At 38.4% G+C, this 20,194-nt stretch overlaps 1 protein-coding gene across 5 annotated transcripts in view; it reads right to left on the reverse strand.

The window, feature by feature from the left end:
• The window catches only part of DACH2 (dachshund family transcription factor 2), a 904,655-nt gene that overhangs the window by 159,641 nt on the left and 724,820 nt on the right, over positions 1 to 20,194 (reverse strand). For 4 of the 5 annotated variants that reach the window (XM_082715963.1, XM_082715964.1, XM_082715962.1 and 1 more), the window contains one exon: positions 14,283 to 14,441. The exons of the other annotated variant lie outside the window; for it this stretch is intronic. In XM_082715963.1, coding sequence (XP_082572089.1) covers positions 14,283 to 14,441 — 159 coding nt within the window. The remainder of the gene's footprint in view (positions 1 to 14,282; positions 14,442 to 20,194) is intronic. 5 annotated transcript variants of the gene reach the window in all.

Here is a 20,194-nt window from a genome sequence, read left to right on the forward strand (position 1 = left end):
ATAATTAATTATTTGTTTCAGGGGTACAGGTCTGTTAATCATCAATCTTACACAATTCACACCATTCACCATAGCACATACCTTCCCCAGTGTCCATAACCCAGCCACCCTCCCCCTCCCCCACCAAGCCCTAGCAGCCCTCAGTTTGTTTCCTGAGATTAAGAGTCTTTTATGGCATGTCTCCCTTCCCAGTCCCATCTTGTTTCATTTTTTTCCTCCCTACCCCCACAACCTCCTGCCCTGACTCTCAAATTCCTCATATCAGAGAGATCATATGATAATTGTCTTTCTCTGAATGACTTATTTTGCTTAGCATAATACCCCCTAGTTCCATTCACATAATTGCAAATGGCAAGATTTCGGGGGTTTTTATGACTGCATGGTATTCCTCTGTGTGTGTGTGTATGTGTGTGTGTGTACATTAAACACATGTGTACATTAATGTACACACACACATATATATACACACACACATATGGATAAAGAAGATTTGGTGTGTGTATGCACACATATGTATACATATATACATATACATATATATTCTTTATTCATTCATCTGAAAATTGATATCTAGGTTCTTTCCATAGTTTGGCTATTGTGAACATTGTTGCTATAAAGATTTGGGTGCACATGCCCTTTCAGATCACTACATTTGTATCTTTAGGGTAAATACCCGATAGTGTGATTGCTGGGTCATAGGGTAGATCTATTTTCAACTTTTTGAGGAACATCCATACTGCTATCACCAGCTTGCATTCTCACCAAAAGTGTAGGTGGGTTCCTCTTTCTCCATGTCCTCACCAACATCTGTCATTTTCTGACTTGTTAATTTCAGTCATTCTTACTGGTGTGAGGTGGTATCTCACTGTTTTTGATTTGTATTTCCCTCATGCTGAGTGATGTTGAGCACTTTTTCATGTGTCTGTTGACCATTTGGATGTCTTCTTTGCAGAAATGTCTGTTAATGTCTTCTACCCATTTCTTGATTGGATTATTTGTTTTTTGGGTATTGAGTTTGATAAGTTCTTTATAGATTTTGGATGCTAGCCTTTTATCTGATATGTCATTTGCAAATGTGTTGTCCCATTCTGTTCATGGTCTTTTGACTTTGTTGACTGTTTCCTTTGCTGTGCCAAAACTTTTTATCTTGGTGAAGTCCCAATAGTTCATTTTTGCCCTTGCTTCCCTTGACTTTGATGATGTTTTTATGAAGAAGTTGCTATAACTTTGATCAAAGAAGTTGTTGCCTGTATTCTGCTCAAGGATTTTGATGTATTCCTGTCTCACATTGAAGTGTTTCATCCATTTTTTTTAAAGATTTTATTTATTTATTTGACAGAGAGAGATCACAAGTAGGCAGAGGCAGGCAGAGAGAGAGAGAGAGGAGGAAGCAGGCTCCCTGCTGAGCAGAGAGCCCAATGCGGGACTCGATCCCAGGACCCTGAGATCATGACCTGAGCCGAAGGCAGCGGCTTAACCCACTGAGCCACCCAGGTGCCCTGTTTCATCCATTTTGAGTCTATTTTTGTGTGTTGTGTAAGAAAATGGTTCAGTTTCATTATTCTGCATGCAGCTGACCAATATTTCCAACACTATTTGTTGAAGAGACTGTCCTTTCTCCATTGGACATTCTTTCTTGCTTTGTCAAGAATTAATTGACCATAGTGTTGGGGGTCCATTTCTGGGATCTCTATTCTGTTACATTGATATGTGTCTTTTTTTGTGCTGGTACTGTACTGTCTTGATGATTGCAGCTTTGTAGTAGAGCTTGAAGTCTGGAATTTTGATGCTGCCAACTTTGGTTTTCTTTATCAAATTTTCCAGTGTAGGGATAGAGGGTACATACCCCAAAGCACAAAAGCCATCTATGAAAAACCCATAGCAAATATCATTCTCAATGTGGAAAAACTGAGAGATTTCCCCCTAAGGTCAGGAACATGCCAAGACTGTCCACTATCACCACCGCTAGTCAACATAATATTAGAATTCCTAGCCTCAACAATCAGACAACACAAAGAAATAAGAGGCATTTGGATCAGCAAAGAAGAAATCAAAATCTCACTCTTTGCATGATACTTTATGTGGAAAACCCTAAAGGCTCCACTCCAAAACTTCTAGAACTCATACAGGAATTCAGTAAAATGTCAGGATATAAAATCAATGTGCAGAAATCAGCTGCATTTCTATACACCAACAGAAAGAGAAATCAAGGAGTTGATCCCATTTACAATTGCACCCAAAGCCATAAGATACCTAGGAATAAACCCAACCAAAGAAGCAAAGAATCTGTATTTAGAAAAATATAAAGTACTCATGGAAAAAAAATGAGGAAGACACAAAGAAATGGAAAAGCATTCCATGTTCATGGATTGGAAGAAGAAATATTGTGGAAATGTCTATGCAACCTAAAGCAATCTACACATTTTATGCAATCCCTATCAAAACACCATCTTTTTTCAAAATAATGGAACAAATAATCCTAAAATTTATATGGAGCCAGAAATGTATAGACTTTTAAAAGTATGGGAATTAAATTATTTTTTTAAATCACCAAAATGGGTCATTGCTTTCCTGTTAACCACAAGGTCATCATGCTAGCTACATTGGAGCATTATTTCTCAAGCATCTTGGTATTCCAGCAACTCTTATAACTCTTATGTAAGTGAATAACACCACCTCTTCCTAGCTATTAAGGCTACAAACTTCAGTAATAGTCTAATACTCCTAAAATCCCACAGTCATTTGATTTCCAAGTCATGTTGACCTCTATAACATTTTCCCATTTCTAGTCAGGTACCAATCCTGTAATACTTGTTTTGTATGCTGTCTTTCTGGTTGGTTCTCCTATGCCATATAATTTGCCTTTCTGCTCCAATTTTAGGACTTTAGTGGCTATTTAATATCTCCAAAATAAAATACAAACTCTTCAGTTCCATTTGAAGTTACATTTCTAGCTTTGTTATCTCAGGATATTTTTCTATGTATGCTCTACTCTAGCCTTACTGGACTAATTGCAGCACTCTACAATTTGAATTCACCTTAGCTTACTCTTATTCATGCCTCCATCTGGAAACTACCTCTTTAACCCTCCCTTCAGCAGTTTGAATATATCATATTATTCCATTATGGCTTGCAAAGTTTCTGTTGGGAAATCTCCTGCTAGCTTTAAGGGTCTTCCCTTGTAAGTTAAGGACTTATTTTGTTTTGCTGCATTTAAGGTATTTTTAAAAAAAAAATCATTATATTTTGCTAATTTAATTACAGACGACTTGGTGTTGGCCTGCTATTGATGATTTTGATGGAAGTTCTGTGTTCCTATGGGATCTGTGTATCTCTTTCCTTCCCCAGATTAGAGAAGTGGTCAGCTATTAGTTCTTCAAATTTTTTAGAAGATTTTATTTATTTATTTGGCAGAGAGAACACAAACAGGGGGAGCAGCAGGCAGAGGGAGAGGCAGGCAAAGGAAGAGAGAGCCTGAGGCCGGGCTTAATCTCAGGACCCTGGAATCATGACCTGAACTGAACCAAAGACTTAACCAATTGAGCCACCTAGGCACCCTTAAATACATTTTCTGCCCACTTTCTGTCCTCTCCTTCTTCTTGGACTCCTATAATATGAATGCTATTGCATTTGATATAGTCACTGGTTTCCCTAAGTCTATTCTCATTTTGCGTAATTCTTTTTCTCTTCTTCTTCAGCTTAATTGCTTTCTATTACTTTTTCTTCCAGGTAATTAATTTGTTCCCCTGCTTCTTCTGATCAGCTGTTCATTGCATTAACAATGTTTCTAATAGGGAAGGGAGTCAAGATGGCGGAGAAGTAGCAGGCTGAGACTACTTCAGCTAGCCGGAGATCAGCTAGATAGCTTATCTAAAGATTGCAAACACCTGAAAATCCATCAGCAGATCGAAGAGAAGAAGAACAGCAATTCTGGAAACAGAAAAACAACCACTTTCTGAAAGGTAGGACTGGCGGAGAAGTGAATCCAAAGCGACGGGAAGCTAGACCCCGGTGGGAGGGGCCGGCTCCCGGCAAGCGGCGGAGCAACCGCGCACAAAATCAGGACTTTTAAAAGTCTGTTCCACTGAGGGACATCGCTCCAGAGGCTAAACCAGGGCGAAGCCCACGCGGCGTCAGCGTGGCCTCAGGTCCCGCAAGGTCACAGAAGGATCGGGGGTGTATGAGTGTCACAGAGCTTGCGGGTACAGGAACGGGAAAGCCGGCTACAGAGACAGAGCCAACAGTAAGCTCACAGCTCGGTGTTACCTTGAACCGGTCGCAGGCTCGGTGAGCTCAGAGTGCGGCCGGAGGTCAGGCAGACGGGAGTAACTGGGCGCTGTTCTCTGAGGGCGCACTGAGGAGTGGGGCCCTGGGCTCTCAGCTCCTCTGGGCCGGAGAAGACCAGGGGCCCCGGGTAAGGGCGGTGCAATTCCGCCTGGGGCAAAGACACTTGAGAATCACTACAACAGGCCCCTCCCACAGAAGATAAACAAGAAATCCAGCCAAGACCAAGTTAACCTACCAAGGAGTGAGTTTCAATACCAAGGAGAGCAGCAGAATTCCAGAGGAGAAGAAAGCCAAGCACGGAACTCATGGCTTTTTCCCTGTGATTTATTTTAGTCTTGCAGTTAATTTAATTTTTTTCTTTTTCATTTTTTGTTTTTTTTCTCGCCTTCTGGTAAATTTTTTTTTTTAATTTTACCTTTTTCTTTTTTAACGTTTTTTAACTAGTTTATCCAATATATATATATATATATATTTTTATATTTTTCTTATTTGTTTTCTTTTTAAAATTCTTTTCTTTTCTTTTCTTTTTATCTTTTTTCTTTCTTCCTTTTTGAACCTCTTTTTATCCCCTTTCTCCACCCCCCCCACGATTTGGGATCTCTTCTAATTTGGTTAAAGCATATTTTCCTGGGGTTGTTGCCACCCTTTTAGTATTTTACTTGCTCCTTCATATACTCTTATCTGGACAAAATGACAAGGCGGAAAAATTCAACACAAAAAAAAAAAAAAGAACAAGAGGCAGTACCGAAGGCTAGGGACCTAATCAATACAAACATTGGTAATTTGTCAGATCTAGAGTTCAGAATGACAATTCTCAAGGTTCTAGCCAGGCTCGAAAAAGGCATGGAAAATATTAGAGAAACCCTCTCGAGAGATATAAAAGCTCTTTCTGGAGAAATAAAAGAACTAAAATCTAACCAAGTTGAAATCAAAAAAGCTATTAATGAGGTGCAACCAGAAATGGAGGCTCTCACTTCTAGGATAAATGAGGCAGAAGAAAGAATTAGTGATATAGAAGACCAAATGACAGAGAATAAAGAAGCTGAGCAAAAGAGGGACAAACAGCTACTGGACCACGAAGTGAGAATTTGAGAGATAAGTGACACCATAAGACGAAACAACATTAGAATAATTGGGATTCCAGAAGAAGAAGAAAGAGAGAGGGGAGCAGAAGGTATACTGGAGAGAATTATTGGGGAGAATTTCCCCAATATGGCAAAGGGAACGAGCATCAAAATTCAGGAGGTTCAGAGAACGCCCCTCAAAATCAATAAGAATAGGCCCACACCCCGTCACCTAATAGTAAAATTTACAAGTCTCAGTGACAAAGAGAAAATTCTGAAAGCAGCCCGGGAAAAGAAGTCTCTAACATACAATGGTAAAAATATTAGATTGGCAGCTGACTTATCCACAGAGACCTGGCAGGCCAGAAAGAGCTGGCATGATATTTTCAGAGCACTAAATGAGAAAAACATGCAGCCAAGAATACTATATCCAGCTAGGCTATCATTGAAAATAGAAGGAGAGATTAAAAGCTTCCAGGACAAACAAAAACTGAAAGAATTTGCAAACACCAAACCAGCTCTACAGGAAATCTTGAAAGGGGTCCTCTAAGCAAAGAGAGAGCCTACAAGTGGTAGATCAGTAAGGAACAGAGACAATATACAGTAATAGTCACCTTACAGGCAATACAATGGCACTAAATTCATATCTCTCAATAGTTACCCTGAATGTGAATGGGCTAAATGCCCCTGTCAAAAGACACAGGGTATCAGAATGGATAAAAAACCAAAACCCATCAATATGTTGCCTCCAAGAAACTCATTTTAAGCCCGAAGACACCTCCAGATTTAAAGTGAGGGGGTGGAAAAGAATTTACCATGCTAATGGACATCAGAAGAAAGCAGGAGTGGCAATCCTTATATCAGATCAATTAGATTTTAAGCCAAAGACTATAATAAGAGATGAGGAAGGACACTATATCATACTCAAAGGGTCTGTCCAACAAGAAGAATTAACAATTTTAAATATCTATGCCCCCAACGTGGGAGCAGCCAACTATATAAACCAATTAATAACAAAATCAAAGAAACACATCAACAACAATACAATAATAGTAGGGGACTTTAACACTCCCCTCACTGAAATGGACAGATCATCCAAGCAAAAGATCAGCAAGGAAATAAAGGCCTTAAACGACACACTGGACCAGATGGACATCACAGATATATTCAGAACATTTCATCCCAAAGCAACAGAATACACATTCTTCTCTAGTGCGCATGGAAAATTCTCCAGAATAGATCACATCCTCGGTCCTAAAACAGGACTCAACCGGTATCAAAAGATTGAGATCATTCCCTGCATATTTTCAGACCACAATGCTCTAAAGCTAGAATTCAACCACAAAAAGAAGTTTGAAAAGAACCCAAATACATGGAGACTAAAGAGCATCCTTCTAAAGAATGAATGAGTCAACCAGGAAATTAAAGAAGAATTGAAAAAAATCATGGAAACAAATGACAATGAAAATACAACGGTTCGAAATCTGTGGGACACAACAAAGGCAGTCCTGAGAGGAAAATATATAGCGGTACAAGCCTTTCTCAAGAAACAAGAAAGGTCTCAGGTACACAACCTAACCCTACACCTAAAGGAGCTGGAGAAAGAACAAGAAAGAAACCCTAAGCCCAGCAGGAGAAAAGAAATCATAAAGATCAGAGCAGAAATCAATGAAATAGAAACCAAAAAGACAACAGAGCAAATCAATGAAACTAGGAGCTGGTTCTTTGAAAGAATTAATAAAATTGATAAACCCCTGGCCTGACTTATCAAAAAGAAAAGAGAACGGACCCAAATAAATAAAATCACGAATTAAAGAGGAGAGATCACAACTAACACCAAACAAATACAAACTATTATAAGAACATACTATGAGCAACTCTACGCCAACAAATTTGACAATCTGGAAGAAATGGATGCATTCGTAGAAATACATAAACTACCACAACTGAACCAGGAAGAAATAGAAAGCCTGAACAGACCCATTACCAGTAAGGAGATTGAAACAGTCATTAAAAATCTCCAAACAAACAAAAGCCCAGGGCCAGACGGCTTCCCGGGGGAATTCTACCAAACATTTAAAGAAGAACTAATTCCTATTCTCCTGAAACTGTTCCAAAAAATAGAAATGGAGGGAAAACTTCCAAACTCATTATATTAGGCCAGCATCACCTTGATCCCAAAACCAGACAAGGATCCCATCCAAAAAGAGAGCTATAGACCAATATCCTTGATGAACACAGATGTGAAAATACTCAACAAAATACTAGCCAATAGGATTCAACAGTACATTAAAAGGATTATTCACCACGACCAAGTGGGATTTACTACAGGGCTGCAAGGTTGGTTCAACATCCGCAAATCAGTCAATGGGATACAACACATCAATAAAAGAAAGAACAAGAACCATATGATACTCTCAATAGATGCTGAAAAAGCATTTGTCAAAGTACAGCATCCCTTCCTGATCAAAACTCTTCAAAGTGTAGGGATAGAGGGCACATACCTCAATATCATCAAAGCCATCTATGAAAAACCCACCACAAATATCATTCTCAATGGAGAAAAACTGAAAGCTTTTCCGCTAAGGTCAGGAACACGGCCGGGATATCCATTATCACCACTGCTATTCAACATAGTACTAGAGGTCCTAGCCTCAGCAATCAGACAACAAAAGGAAATTAAAGGCATCCAAATCGGCAAAGAAGAAGTGAAATTATCACTCTTCGCAGATGATATGATACTATATGTGGAAAACCCAAAAGACTCCACTCCAAAACTGCTAGAACTTATACAGGAATTCAGTAAAGTGTCAGGATATAAAATCAATGCACAGAAATAAGTTGCATTTCTCTACACCAACAGCAAGACAGAAGAAACAGAAATTAAGGAGTCAATCCCATTTACAATTGCACCCAAAACCATAAGATACCTCGGAATAAACCTAACCAAAGAGGCATAGAATCTATACTCAGAAAACGATAAAGTACTCATGAAAGAAATTGAGGAAGACACAAAGAAATGGAAAAATGTGCCAGGCTCCTGGATTGGAAGAATAAATATCATGAAAATGTCTATGCTACCTAAAACAATCTACACATTTAATGCAATTCTTATCAAAGTACCATCCATCTTTTTCAAAGAAATGGAACAAATAATGCTAAAATTTATATGGAACCAGAAAAGACCTCGAATAGCCAAAGGGATATTGAAAAAGAAAGCCAACGTTGGTGGCATCACAATTCCGGACTTCAAACTCTATTACAAAGCTGTCATCATCAAGACAGCATGGTACTGGCACAAAAACAGACACATAGATCAATGGAACAGAATAGAGAGCCCAGAAATAGACCCTCAACTCTACAGTCAACTAATCTTCGACAAAGCAGGAAAGAATGTCCAATGGAAAAAAGACAGCCTCTTCAATAAATGGTGCTGGGAAAACTGGACAGCCACATGCAGAAAAATGAAATTGGACCATTTCCTTACACCACACACAAAAATAGACTCAAAATGGATGAAGGACCTCAATGTGCGAAAGTAATCCATCAAAATCCTTGAGGAGAACACAGGCAGCAACCTCTTCGACCTCTGCCGCAGCAACATCTTCCTAGAACAACGCCAAAGGTAAGGGAAGCAAGGGCAAAAATGCAAAAATGAACTATTGGGATTTCATCAAGATCAAAAGCTTTTGCACAGCAAAGGAAACAGTTAACAAAATCAAAAGACAACTGACAGAATGGGAGAAGATATTTGCAAACGACATATCAGATAAAGGACTAGTGATTTATTCTTTTTAACTCTTCTTTCTCTGTGGTAGAGTCTCACTGATATCTTCTACTTTTTCTCAACCTCAGTGAGTTCCTTATCACTGTTGCTTTAAGTTTACTTCAGGCATGTTAATTATATATACTTTTTTCACTTATATTTTAGGCTGTGGCTTTATCTTGTCCTTTTATTCTTCTGTCCTGTAAATATTTATGACTCTGCCTTCTTCTGTGCTCGAAAATGAAGTTATGTCTCCTGCTTCTGAAAGTAATGACCTTATGCAGAAAATGTGGTGTTGTGTGAAGGGCCTAGGTATATCCAGGAGTGTCGCTGGTGTGTGATGCATGTGCTCTGCCGCTGGCTGCTCTTTCCTTAAGTCCATTCATCTGCAGAGATTTTTCTTGCCTGCTGTATGCAGTGTTTTGTCTCTCATTTGAATATGGTTGGTTTTAATTAGGTGTGTTCTGGTTGGCTTCTGAAATGAGACTTAACACTACCTTTATTAGAACTGAGCCACTGTAAAACTCTCTGGTAGGGTAAAGTGGGAGGGGGGCTATAATTTGTGCTGGTCTTTGACTGAAGGAGTCCTCTGAGCTTGAATGAAGCAAATGTGACTTAGTAGGGCATATCCAACAGAGCACATGGGAGAGGCTTGGTGTAAGCAAGTTAGGTAGCCAGTGTTAGCACTACACTGCTCCCTGTTTATGCTGAAAAACTTAGGAGGGAAATGGTGCCAGTCAGCTCCTTCATTCTCAGAGAGGTATCTCAGTGAATGCTGCCAATTAGGAAACTGCTCAGAGAATGGTTACTAATCTCTTTACTATGTGCCCCAGATGCTCTTCAGATCACTCCATGCTGCCTGGTCCTGGGTCATTTTCTTGCCTTCTCTCCAGGAACAAAGCAGTGATCTCCAGGTTCTATCCCAGGCACAGCCCCTGAACTTTCAAGCTCCAGGCTTTAGGTCCTGCTGGTTGCAAGAACTCGCAAAATTCAGTCACTCTTTTTTTTTTTTTTAATCCCAAACCAGTGGCTATGGGGAAATATTTTCCTGGTGTGATCCCATTTGCTCCACTCTCTTCTGCCCTTCTCCAGGACCATGACTCCCTCACCTTTGCAGCAGCTGTGATCTGGTTCTTCAATAACCCTCATATTTGCACTTCTTACCTTCTTTGATGTGGCCTCTTCTTTCTTGTTACGGAGGGGTTTTTTTTCTGTCAGTTTTAAGGTGATTACTGGAGTATTTAGGATGATTTGGTAGTTATATAGTCGTGTTTATGGTATGTGGTGAAACCAAGATCCTCCTAGTTTGCCATCACTTTCTAAGCTAAGCATAAATTCTTTAAATATTTTGGATATTTATACCTTATGGGGCATATCATTTCTAAATATATTCTTCCATTCAGTAGGCTGTCTTTTGTCCTGTTGAGGTTTTCCTTTGCTATGAAAAAGCATTTTATTTTGATGCAATCTCAATCATTTATTTTTTAAAATTCCCCTTGCCTTATGAGACATACCTAGAAAAATGTTGTCACAACTTATGGCAAAGAAATTACTACCTGTGTTCTCTTCAAAGATTTCTGTAGTTCCAAGTCTCAAATTTAGTTCTTTAATCTGTTTTGAGTTTGATTTTGGTGTTAGAAAGTGGTGCAATTTCATTTTTTATATGTAGATGTCCAGTTTTCCCAGCACCATTTATTGAAGAGGCTCTCTTCCTCATTGTACATTATTGCCTTCTTTATCATAGATTAATTGACCATATAATCAGGGATTTAGTTCTAGTTTTTCTGTTTGTTCCTTTGATCTACAAATCTATTTTTGTTCCAGTATCATTCTGTTTTGATTACTACAGCTTTGTAATGTATCTAGAAACCCAGAATTGTGATACCCCCAGCTTTGTGTTCTTTGTCTCATGATAGCTTTTTCTTTTATGGTGCCACAAATATTTTAGTATTATTTGTTTTAGTTTGTGAGAAGTGCTGTTGATATTTTGGTAGAGAGTTCATTGAATCTCTAGATTGCTTTGTGTAGCATGGACATTTTAACAACATTGGTTCTTCCAATCCATGTGAATGGAATATCTTTCCAATTGTTTGTGTCATCTTCAGTTTATTTCCTTAGTGTTTTGTGGTTTTCAGGATATAGGTCTTTTATCTCTTTGGTTAAATTTATTCCTAATAAAACATCTACTTGAGTAAACTGTAAATGAATTTTTCATAAAATTTCTTTCTGCTTCTTTGTTATTTGTGTAAAGAAATGCTACAGATTTCTGGATTTTATATTTTAGTCTGCAAATTTACTGAATTAATTTATTACTTCTAGTAATTTTTTGGTGGAATTTTAAGGTTTTTCTGTATAGTATTATGTCATCTGCAAATAATGAAAATTTTGCTTCTTCCTTAACTATTTGGATATCTATTTCTTTTTTCTTGTCTCATTATTGTGGCTAGGATTTTCAGTACTCACTTGATAAAAATGAGAAGATTAGACATCCTTTTTTGTTCCTAATATTAGAGGAAAAGCTCTCAGCTTCTTTTGATTAAGATGTTACCTGTGGGTTTTTCATATATAGCTTTTAGTATTTTGAGATATGTTCCCTCTACAACACCACTTTTGTTGAGAGTTTTTTTATAATGAATAGGCATTAATTTTTTAAATACATTTTCTGCATGTATTTAAATGGTCATATGATTTTTATCCTTGGTTTGTTGATGTGGTGTACGGTGGTGATTGATTTGTGGATATTGAACCATTCTTGCATGCCCTGAATAAATCCTACTTGGTCATGTTGAATAACCCTTTTAATGTATTGTTGTATGTACTTTGCTAATATTTTGTTGATGGTTTTTGCATATATGTTCATCAGGGATATAGATCTGTAGTTTGTTTTTGTTTTTGTTTTAAATGGTATTTACCTGCTTTTGGCATCAGGTTAACTCTGGCCTTATATAATGTATTTGAATTTTTTTTCCTCTTCAATTTTTTGGGACAGTTTGAGGAGAATAAGCATTAATTCCTCTTTAAATATTTGGTAGAGTTTGCCTCTGAAGCCATCTGGTCTGGGACTTTTTTTTTTAGGGGGGGTATGTTTACATTACTGATTTAGTTTCATTACTTGTTATCAGTCTGTTCAGATTTTCTATTTCTTCATGGTTCAGATTTTCTATTTCTTCATGGTTCAGGTTTGAAAGATTGCCTATCCTTCTGTTGTTGGATAAAATATTCTATAAAATTCCATTAGAGCTAGTTGATTAATGTTGCTTTTCAGTTCAATTATGCTTTTCCTGAATTCCTGTCCTGGACCAGATAACCAGGCTCAACTTGGAATTAAGTTATATTTACTGTTTCCTGTAGCTGTTGTGTTAGTGGTAATTTCTTGTCCTCCTTATTATCTTTGGTGTGTCCTAAAGAATCCAAATTCAATTTGGTATGAGGACTTCAGTTTCCTCAGTTGCAATCCACTGTTCTTATATAGAGCCTTATTGTGGTGGTGGTAATATGTGTAAGGAGGAGAAACATGATTAGATTTCAGTCTCTTAATGAGTCTGTGTCTTTGGGTTATGATTTTCACAAAGAATTTTTAGCTTTTATCTCTCTTAGGTGAGAGAGGAAGACTAGAGGGGGCTAAAGTTGAGTATTTCTCTTTTCACACAGGAAATGTTAAAGGGGCTAGAGAAGTACATGTCCCTTACCTCACATTAATGATTACAGGATGCTGGACTTTAATATATCCTTTCCCCCATAGCAGTTAGGCCCTGGTAAAACAAAGTAGTTTTGTAAAAGCAGTTTCCTTTGAGGGTTGGCCTTTGTTGAGGTGAACAGAACATTTTGGGCATATTTTGAAATGGGTACTTCTGTCTCCCAGCACGAAACATGAAAGGCATTTTCATCACCATGAGAACCTCAAGGTGCTCCTGGAATTAAGACTTATGAATGTGCAGAGACCCACTAAGAATTGGCCCCCAGGGGTTTTTATCTCTCATGGTAGGTCCAAACAAAATCTCTATCAATTTAAATATTTCTACGAGACTCTAGCTGTGGCTTCTGCTCCCTGTAAGCTCTGATTTTCTGTATCTGCCTATATCTTCAATTTGGGGGCCAGCTCTGCCCTGTGAATTCAATCTCTGATGGATTTAAAAGAGTTTTTAATCTTGCTTTGATGAGGAGTTGACTTCTAAACTTGTCAGACCAGAAACCAGAAGTCTTCCAAATTTTCCTGCTTTATGAAATAAGTCAACTTTAATCAGTCCTTTTTTCAACTTCTCATAACACAATGTTTATAACTTTCTTGGCATGTATTTATCTTTGCTTAACATTTCATTTCTATGTACCTTTCACATTTGAGTTTATAACATTTTTAAAGTAAGACTCATTCTGTATGCTTAAAACTGACAGATTTCATTAAGATTTAATACATCATATTAAAATATTTCAGAATATCTCTGTTCTGTTGTTTTAATCCTAAGGCTTAGTGAGAGACTGAAAATCTCATGGAAAGAAATAATGAAAGTTTTCTCTCAGATTCCTGCTTATAAGAAAATTAGGATTTAAAAAGGAAAAGTGGTGTTTTAGTAAAGTAATGTATATAAGGCACACTTTCCTACAGAAAGACTTCTGAGTTTTTGAAGTTCCTAAAAACATTATCTAAACCTGAATTTGTATACTTTAGCTAAAATTCGATTAATGAGTAATAATAATACTTATAATGTAAAGAGTTATTACCGTATGCAAGTCACTAACAGCTTTTCTTTTGTTATTTTTAGCATTCACAATAACCTTACCTAATAGGCATATTTTTATCCTTCCTTTGTAGTTGTGGACACTGTGGAGACTTGGAAAAATTAGATGAATTCTCCAAGGTCAAATAATAGCATGGAATTCAAAAGAAGTGGATTTCAAACCCAAGTTTATGTGACTATAGACAACTTTCTTAATTACTCTGCTACATGACTTCCCATGTATCTTTACTCTGCTACATGCCCTCTCAATCTATCTTTACTCTATAAAACCCACAGTTTCAAATAAATCCCTCTAAACCTATCCTTATGACTTCAAAGTGTTGAACACCGTGGAAGGAAAATGTACTAATCCTGCTTGACCAAGGTTTGTAGTGGGTCTTGTGTGGTATTTTTCTCAACACACCAAATTTGAAAGGACAGAATACATACTATTGGTCAGTAAGTGGTTCTGCTGCAGTGGATTAAGGGCAGGAGTACCCCTAAGGCCTGGCTGGCTAGCCAGGGCTGCATGAGCAAGTCCATGTTGGGGTCCAGGAGCAGCAAGAGAAGATTGCATCTCATCCTTATCCCAGGAGGATTCACTTCCACCTGAAAAACATTTATATGAATAGATTGTAATTTGGCAACTTTTCATGAGAGGCTTTTTGAAAATTCCCTTTTAGGGGTGAAATTATTAATCTTAATACTTAGAAAATCCTTATTAAACATAGGGAACTAATTTTTATAATCTGTTCAAAAAGTTTCAATAACCTTGGATTTAAGCTGCTTCTGAGAACACTAAACAACTCTCACTAATGATATAGTTACAGGTAGTCTAAACAAATCAAGAATCATAATGAATAGCTTTTGAAAGCACTAACTTGTTGAAGGCCATTAACTGACTACTACAGCCTCCCATTCTGGTGATGCCAATGTGTCTCCCTCTTCCCTGGCTAAGGAGCAAAGAAACTTATTGAGGGCAGCAAACTTTGGTGCTGGCTCTTTGCTGTGATTTATCATGAACTTTCAACCACTGCATGGTCATGCAACTGCTCTAATGGGACAAACCAACAAATACAAAAGCACAGTGACCTTCTCCAGGTCTGTTCCATGTGGGTCCATAACATTTAGAGTTTTGAAACCCAGGTTCATGCCCAAGATAAAACACAAGAGTAGTATACCACGTGGCAGGCAGATAACTCAAACACAGACAAGGTGAAGACAAGGATCTGATGGAAGCTGGGGACAAAAGAGGGATGATTATTCATTCTTCTGTTAGGGTTTCCTAAAGAGTGATGGGTTCAAACTCTCCACTCCAGGGAGGAGAAAGGGGAGCAAAGCCATTACCCTCCCTGCACTGCAACACAGACCAACTTCTGTGAATAACAACACAGTGTCGTGCAGTGGAGACTGGAGTTGCTTGCATTAAGCCCTACAGGTGTATGTTTACTAGGGCATATTGGCCTGAAAATCAGCCCAGAAGCTCCCTTCCCCAGAAGACCAACACAAACTCTTCACACACACCAAATTTACTGATAATAGAGGGCTGCAAAACTTTAGCTATAGGGGAAATGGGATCTAGATTCTTTCTTTAGATCTAACTTCTTTTAAAAAGCAGACCAAACACACCTAGGTAAAACTTGCCACACAGTGGACAAAGCCCAAACACCTCCCAATACAGACAAGAAGAAACTATGCAAAGGATTTACCTGAGGATAGGGGCAATCAAAACATGACATAATAATGCATATAAGACCTCTGCCCTAGTTTCTGGACCTCTTATTAATATAGCCATTACTTACAGGACCACAAATAAACAGGCTTCCTAACAATCACACACACACACACACACACACACACACACAAGAACAGTGACCTAGACAAAATGACAAGATGTAGGAATTCACCTCTAAAGAAAGGACAGGAAGAAGTAATGGCCAGGAATTGAATCAAAACTGGTATAAGATGTATGAAACAGATGTTAAAACAACAATTATAAGGATAGTAGCTTGGCATAAAAAAAAAAAAAACATAGAAGACACTAAAGAATCCCTTACTGCGGGGCACCTGGGTGGCTCAGTGGGTTAAGCCTCTGCCTTTGGCTCAGGTCATGATCTCAGGGTCCTGGGATCAAGCCCCGCATTGGGCTCTCTGCTCAGCGGGGAGCCTGCTTCCCCCCTCTCTCTCTGCCTGCCTCTCTGCCTACTTGTGATCTCTCTCTCTGTGCAAATAAATAAATAAAATCTTTTTAAAAAAAAGAATCCCTTACTGCAGAGATTTTAAAAACCTAAAAAACTAGTCAGGCTAAAATTAAAAATGCTATAACGGAGATGCAAACCCAACTGGAGGCCATGAAAATGAGGATGGAAGAAGCAGAGGAATGAATCACTGGTTTAAAAGATAAAATTATGGAAAATAATGAAGCTAAACAGGGAAGGAAAAGTATTAGATCACAAATGTAGACTTAGAGAGCTCAGCAACTTCTTAAAGCACAACATTCCTATCATAGGAGTTCCATAAGAAGAGAAAGAAAAAGTGGCAAAAGTTTTATTCGAGTAAATTATAGATGAAAAGTTGCCTAATCTGGGGAAGGAAACAAATAGCAAAATCCAAGGTGCATGGAGAACTCCCATTAAATTCAACAGAAGCCAGCCATCACCAAAACATATCATAGTCAAATACACAAGATATATGCAGGAAAGGAAAGAATGTTGAAAGCAGCAGGAGGGGTGGGCCCTTAACATATGTGGGGAGCACATTAGTTTCACAACAGATCTGTCCACAGAAATGTGGCAGGCTGGAAGAGAGTTGCATTATACATTTTGTGTACTGAATGGGAAGATATGCAGCCAAGAATACTTTATCCTGCAATCCTGTAATTCAGAATAGGAGAGATAAAGGTTTTCCCAGACAAACAAAAAATAAAGGAGGTCATGAGCATAAAATGAGCTCTACAAGAAATATTAAAGGGGGCTCTTTGAGTGGGGAAAAAAGACAAAAGCCAACAAAGAATAGAATGGAACAGAGAGCATCACCAAAAACACGAACTATACAGGTAACACAATGACACTAAATTCATATCAACAATCATCCTGAAGATAAATGGACTAAATGCTGCAATCAAATGACAGAGGACATCAGAATGAATTAAAAAACAAGAACAAGGGGCACCTGGGTGGCTCAGTTGGTTAAGCGACTGCCTTCAGCTCAGGTCATAATTGCAGGGTCCTGGGATGGATCCCAACATCAGGCTCCCTGCTCAGCAGAAAGCCTGCTTCTCCCTTTCACACTCCTCTGCTAGTGTTCCTTCTCTTGCTGTGTCTCTCTCTCTGGAAAATAAATAAAATCTTGGGAAAAAAATCTATATGCTGCTTATAAGAGACTCATTTTAGACCTAAAGGCACCTGCAGAGTGAAAGTGAGGGAATGCAGATCTCAGATAGGAGATTTCAGATAGGAGATGGCAGAGTAATAGGGAGACCCTGAGCTTGTCTCATCCCATGGATACTGCTAGATCAACATCAAATTATTTTGAACAACTAGAATATCAGTCTTAAGATTAAGAAAACATTTTGCACAGGGGTGCCTGGGTGCTCATTCATTAAGTGTCTGCCTTTGGCTCAGGTCATAATCTCAGGGTCTTGGGTTTGAGTACCCATCAGGATTTCCACTCAACAATACTTCTCCTTCTCCCTCTTCCTATGCCTGCTGCTCTCCCTGCTGTGCTTGCTCTCTCTATATCAAATAAGTAAATAAAATATTTTTTTAGAAAAGAAATCATTTTTCACAAAAAGAGGGAGAAAGATAATGTGACAAATGCAAGGCTCAGAGACATGAATTGGATGAGAGAAAAACCATAGTGCTGTGGAGGGGAGGGAGCCCTTTTAGGGGAAAGAAATTAGGGAGAGAGGGAGAGAGTGGGAGAAAGAGCAATGTATAGGGCTCATGTAAGACACTGCGTGTGAAGATTCCCTGGGTCACAGTGAGAGATGATGGTCCCCTTCCTAAAGAAGAAGGTATTTGCCTTTTCAAGGACAAAGAGGGTATATTGCCTCTCCAGTGCCATTTAGCGGCTGTTGAACAGCAGGGAACGAAGGCATACACAGAGGGCAGATAACCTGGTTTCACAATAGATTCTAGGGATCTGCAGTCATGCAATTGCTTTTCTGGGACAGGATGGTGTCAGGTGCAGGGCTGTGAGGCTCTTATGGGGGAGGGAGATGGGTCTGCATGTTGTCAGGTCTTTCATATTTGGAGTTTTGAATCCCAGCCACGGGCCAGAGATAAATACATCCTGTGCCTGATGGCCCAGGCACAGACAGGTTGAGCGCAATGATCTGACAAAAGCCTGGGACATTGGAGGGAAGATTGTTTGCTGTTTGTGAGGGTCTCCTGAACAGTGGTGGCCCCCAAATTCCTCTCCCTGGGGATGAGTGCAGATTGACACGATCTTCCACCCTCACCAACCAGGCCAACAGTGTGTTTGGACTTCAGAGAAAAAACAGCCCACCCACCAGTGGAGGTTGTAGTCACATACACCAAACTACTCCTCCCTGTGCCTGGCAGGGCCAACTTTACTAGGACAGGGCTGACTGTAAGCCTGAGCAATGAGCCTCTCCCCAAGAGGACCAAATCAGGGCACCCACATGTACCAAGTCTACTGATAATAGAGTGCTCCAAAGCATCAGCTTCAGTTATGGTAGACAAAAGATCAGATTTTTTCAAATTCTTATTTATTTATTTAAAAAGTTTTTTTAAATTTATTTTTTATTTTCAGCCTAACAGTATTCATTATTTTTGCACCACAGTTTTTAATTTATTTTTTTTCTTCTCTCTCTCTCTCTCTTTCTTCTTTCTTTGGAATCAGGCTTATAGTTTTTTGTTCATTTGTTAGTCTGCTTGTTTAAGTCTCTCCTTTTGGGACAAGATCCTTTTTTGTTCCCTCTTCTTTATTCTGTCTTTGTTTTTCTTTGGAATCAGCTTATACTTTTTTTGTTTCTTTCTTTGCTTTTTTTTTTCCTTTTCCTTTTCACCTTTCTTGGATCAGGCTTTTTTTTTAAGTCTTATATTAAAAAACAAATCAAAGAACACCTAGTTAAAAGTCCAAACACTTCCCACTGCAAGCAAAGAGGAATTCTGCAGAGGACTGGATTTGTGGGAAAGAGCAGCCAAAACACAAAAGCAGAGTACAACAGCATACACCAGAAACACTTCCTGAAGTGACAGGACCACACGGTTTATGACCCTTTATTAATATAATATTACTCTCAGGAGCAAGAAACAAAAAGCTTTCATAACATGTAAGAGAGGGAAACCTAGACATAATGACAAGATGGAGGAATTCTTTCCAAAAGAAAGGTCAACAAGAAATGACAACCGGAGACTTGTTCAAAACAGATATAAGCAATATATCTGAACAAGAATGCAGAACAACAGTCAAAACAATAGTATCTGGACTTGAAAAAAACATAGGGAAATAATAGAATGAAATGGGACCACTTTCCTATATCATACACAAAACTAATTCAATATGAATGAAAGACTTAAGTGTAAGACAAGAATCAATCAAAATCCTAGAGGAGGATATAGTCAGCAACCAGTTTGACATGGGCTGTAGCAACATCTTGCTAGACACATCACAGAAGACAAGGGAAACTATTGGGACTTCATCAAAATAAATGAACTATTGGGACTTCATCAAAATAAATACCTTTTGCACAACAAAGGAAACAATCAACAAAACTAAAAAGCAACCTATGAAATGGGAGAAGATATTTGCAAATGATTTATTTGATAAAGGGCTAGAATCCAAAATCTATAAGTAACTTATCAAAGTCAACACCTCCAAAATAAATAATCTGGTTAAGAAATGGGCATAATACATAAGCAGATGTTTCTCCAAATAATACATACAGGTGGCTAAACAGACACATGAAAAAATCCTTAACCTCACTCATTAGCACGGAAATACAAATCAAAACCATAATGAGTTATCACCTCACACAGTGTCAGAATAGCTAAACTCAACAACACAGGAAACAACAGGTGCTGGCAAGGATATGGTGAAAGGGGAACTGTCTTGTACTGTTAGTGGGAATGCAAACTGGTGCAGCCAGTCTGGAAAACAGTAGGGAGGTTACTCAAAAGGTTAAACATAGAACTACCCTACAACCCAATAATTGCACTGATAGGTATTTATCCAAAGGGTACAAATGTAATAACTCAAAGTCACATGAACCCCAGTGTTTGTAACAATAGTATCAACAATAGTGAAATTATGGAAAGAGCCCAAATGTCCATTGTCTGATTAATGGATAAAGTAGATGTAGGATATAGATACTAAGGAATATTACTCAGCCATTA

This window comes from Mustela nivalis, assembly GCF_964662115.1.
Source record: "Mustela nivalis genome assembly, chromosome: X".
Taxonomy (NCBI): domain Eukaryota; kingdom Metazoa; phylum Chordata; class Mammalia; order Carnivora; family Mustelidae; genus Mustela; species Mustela nivalis.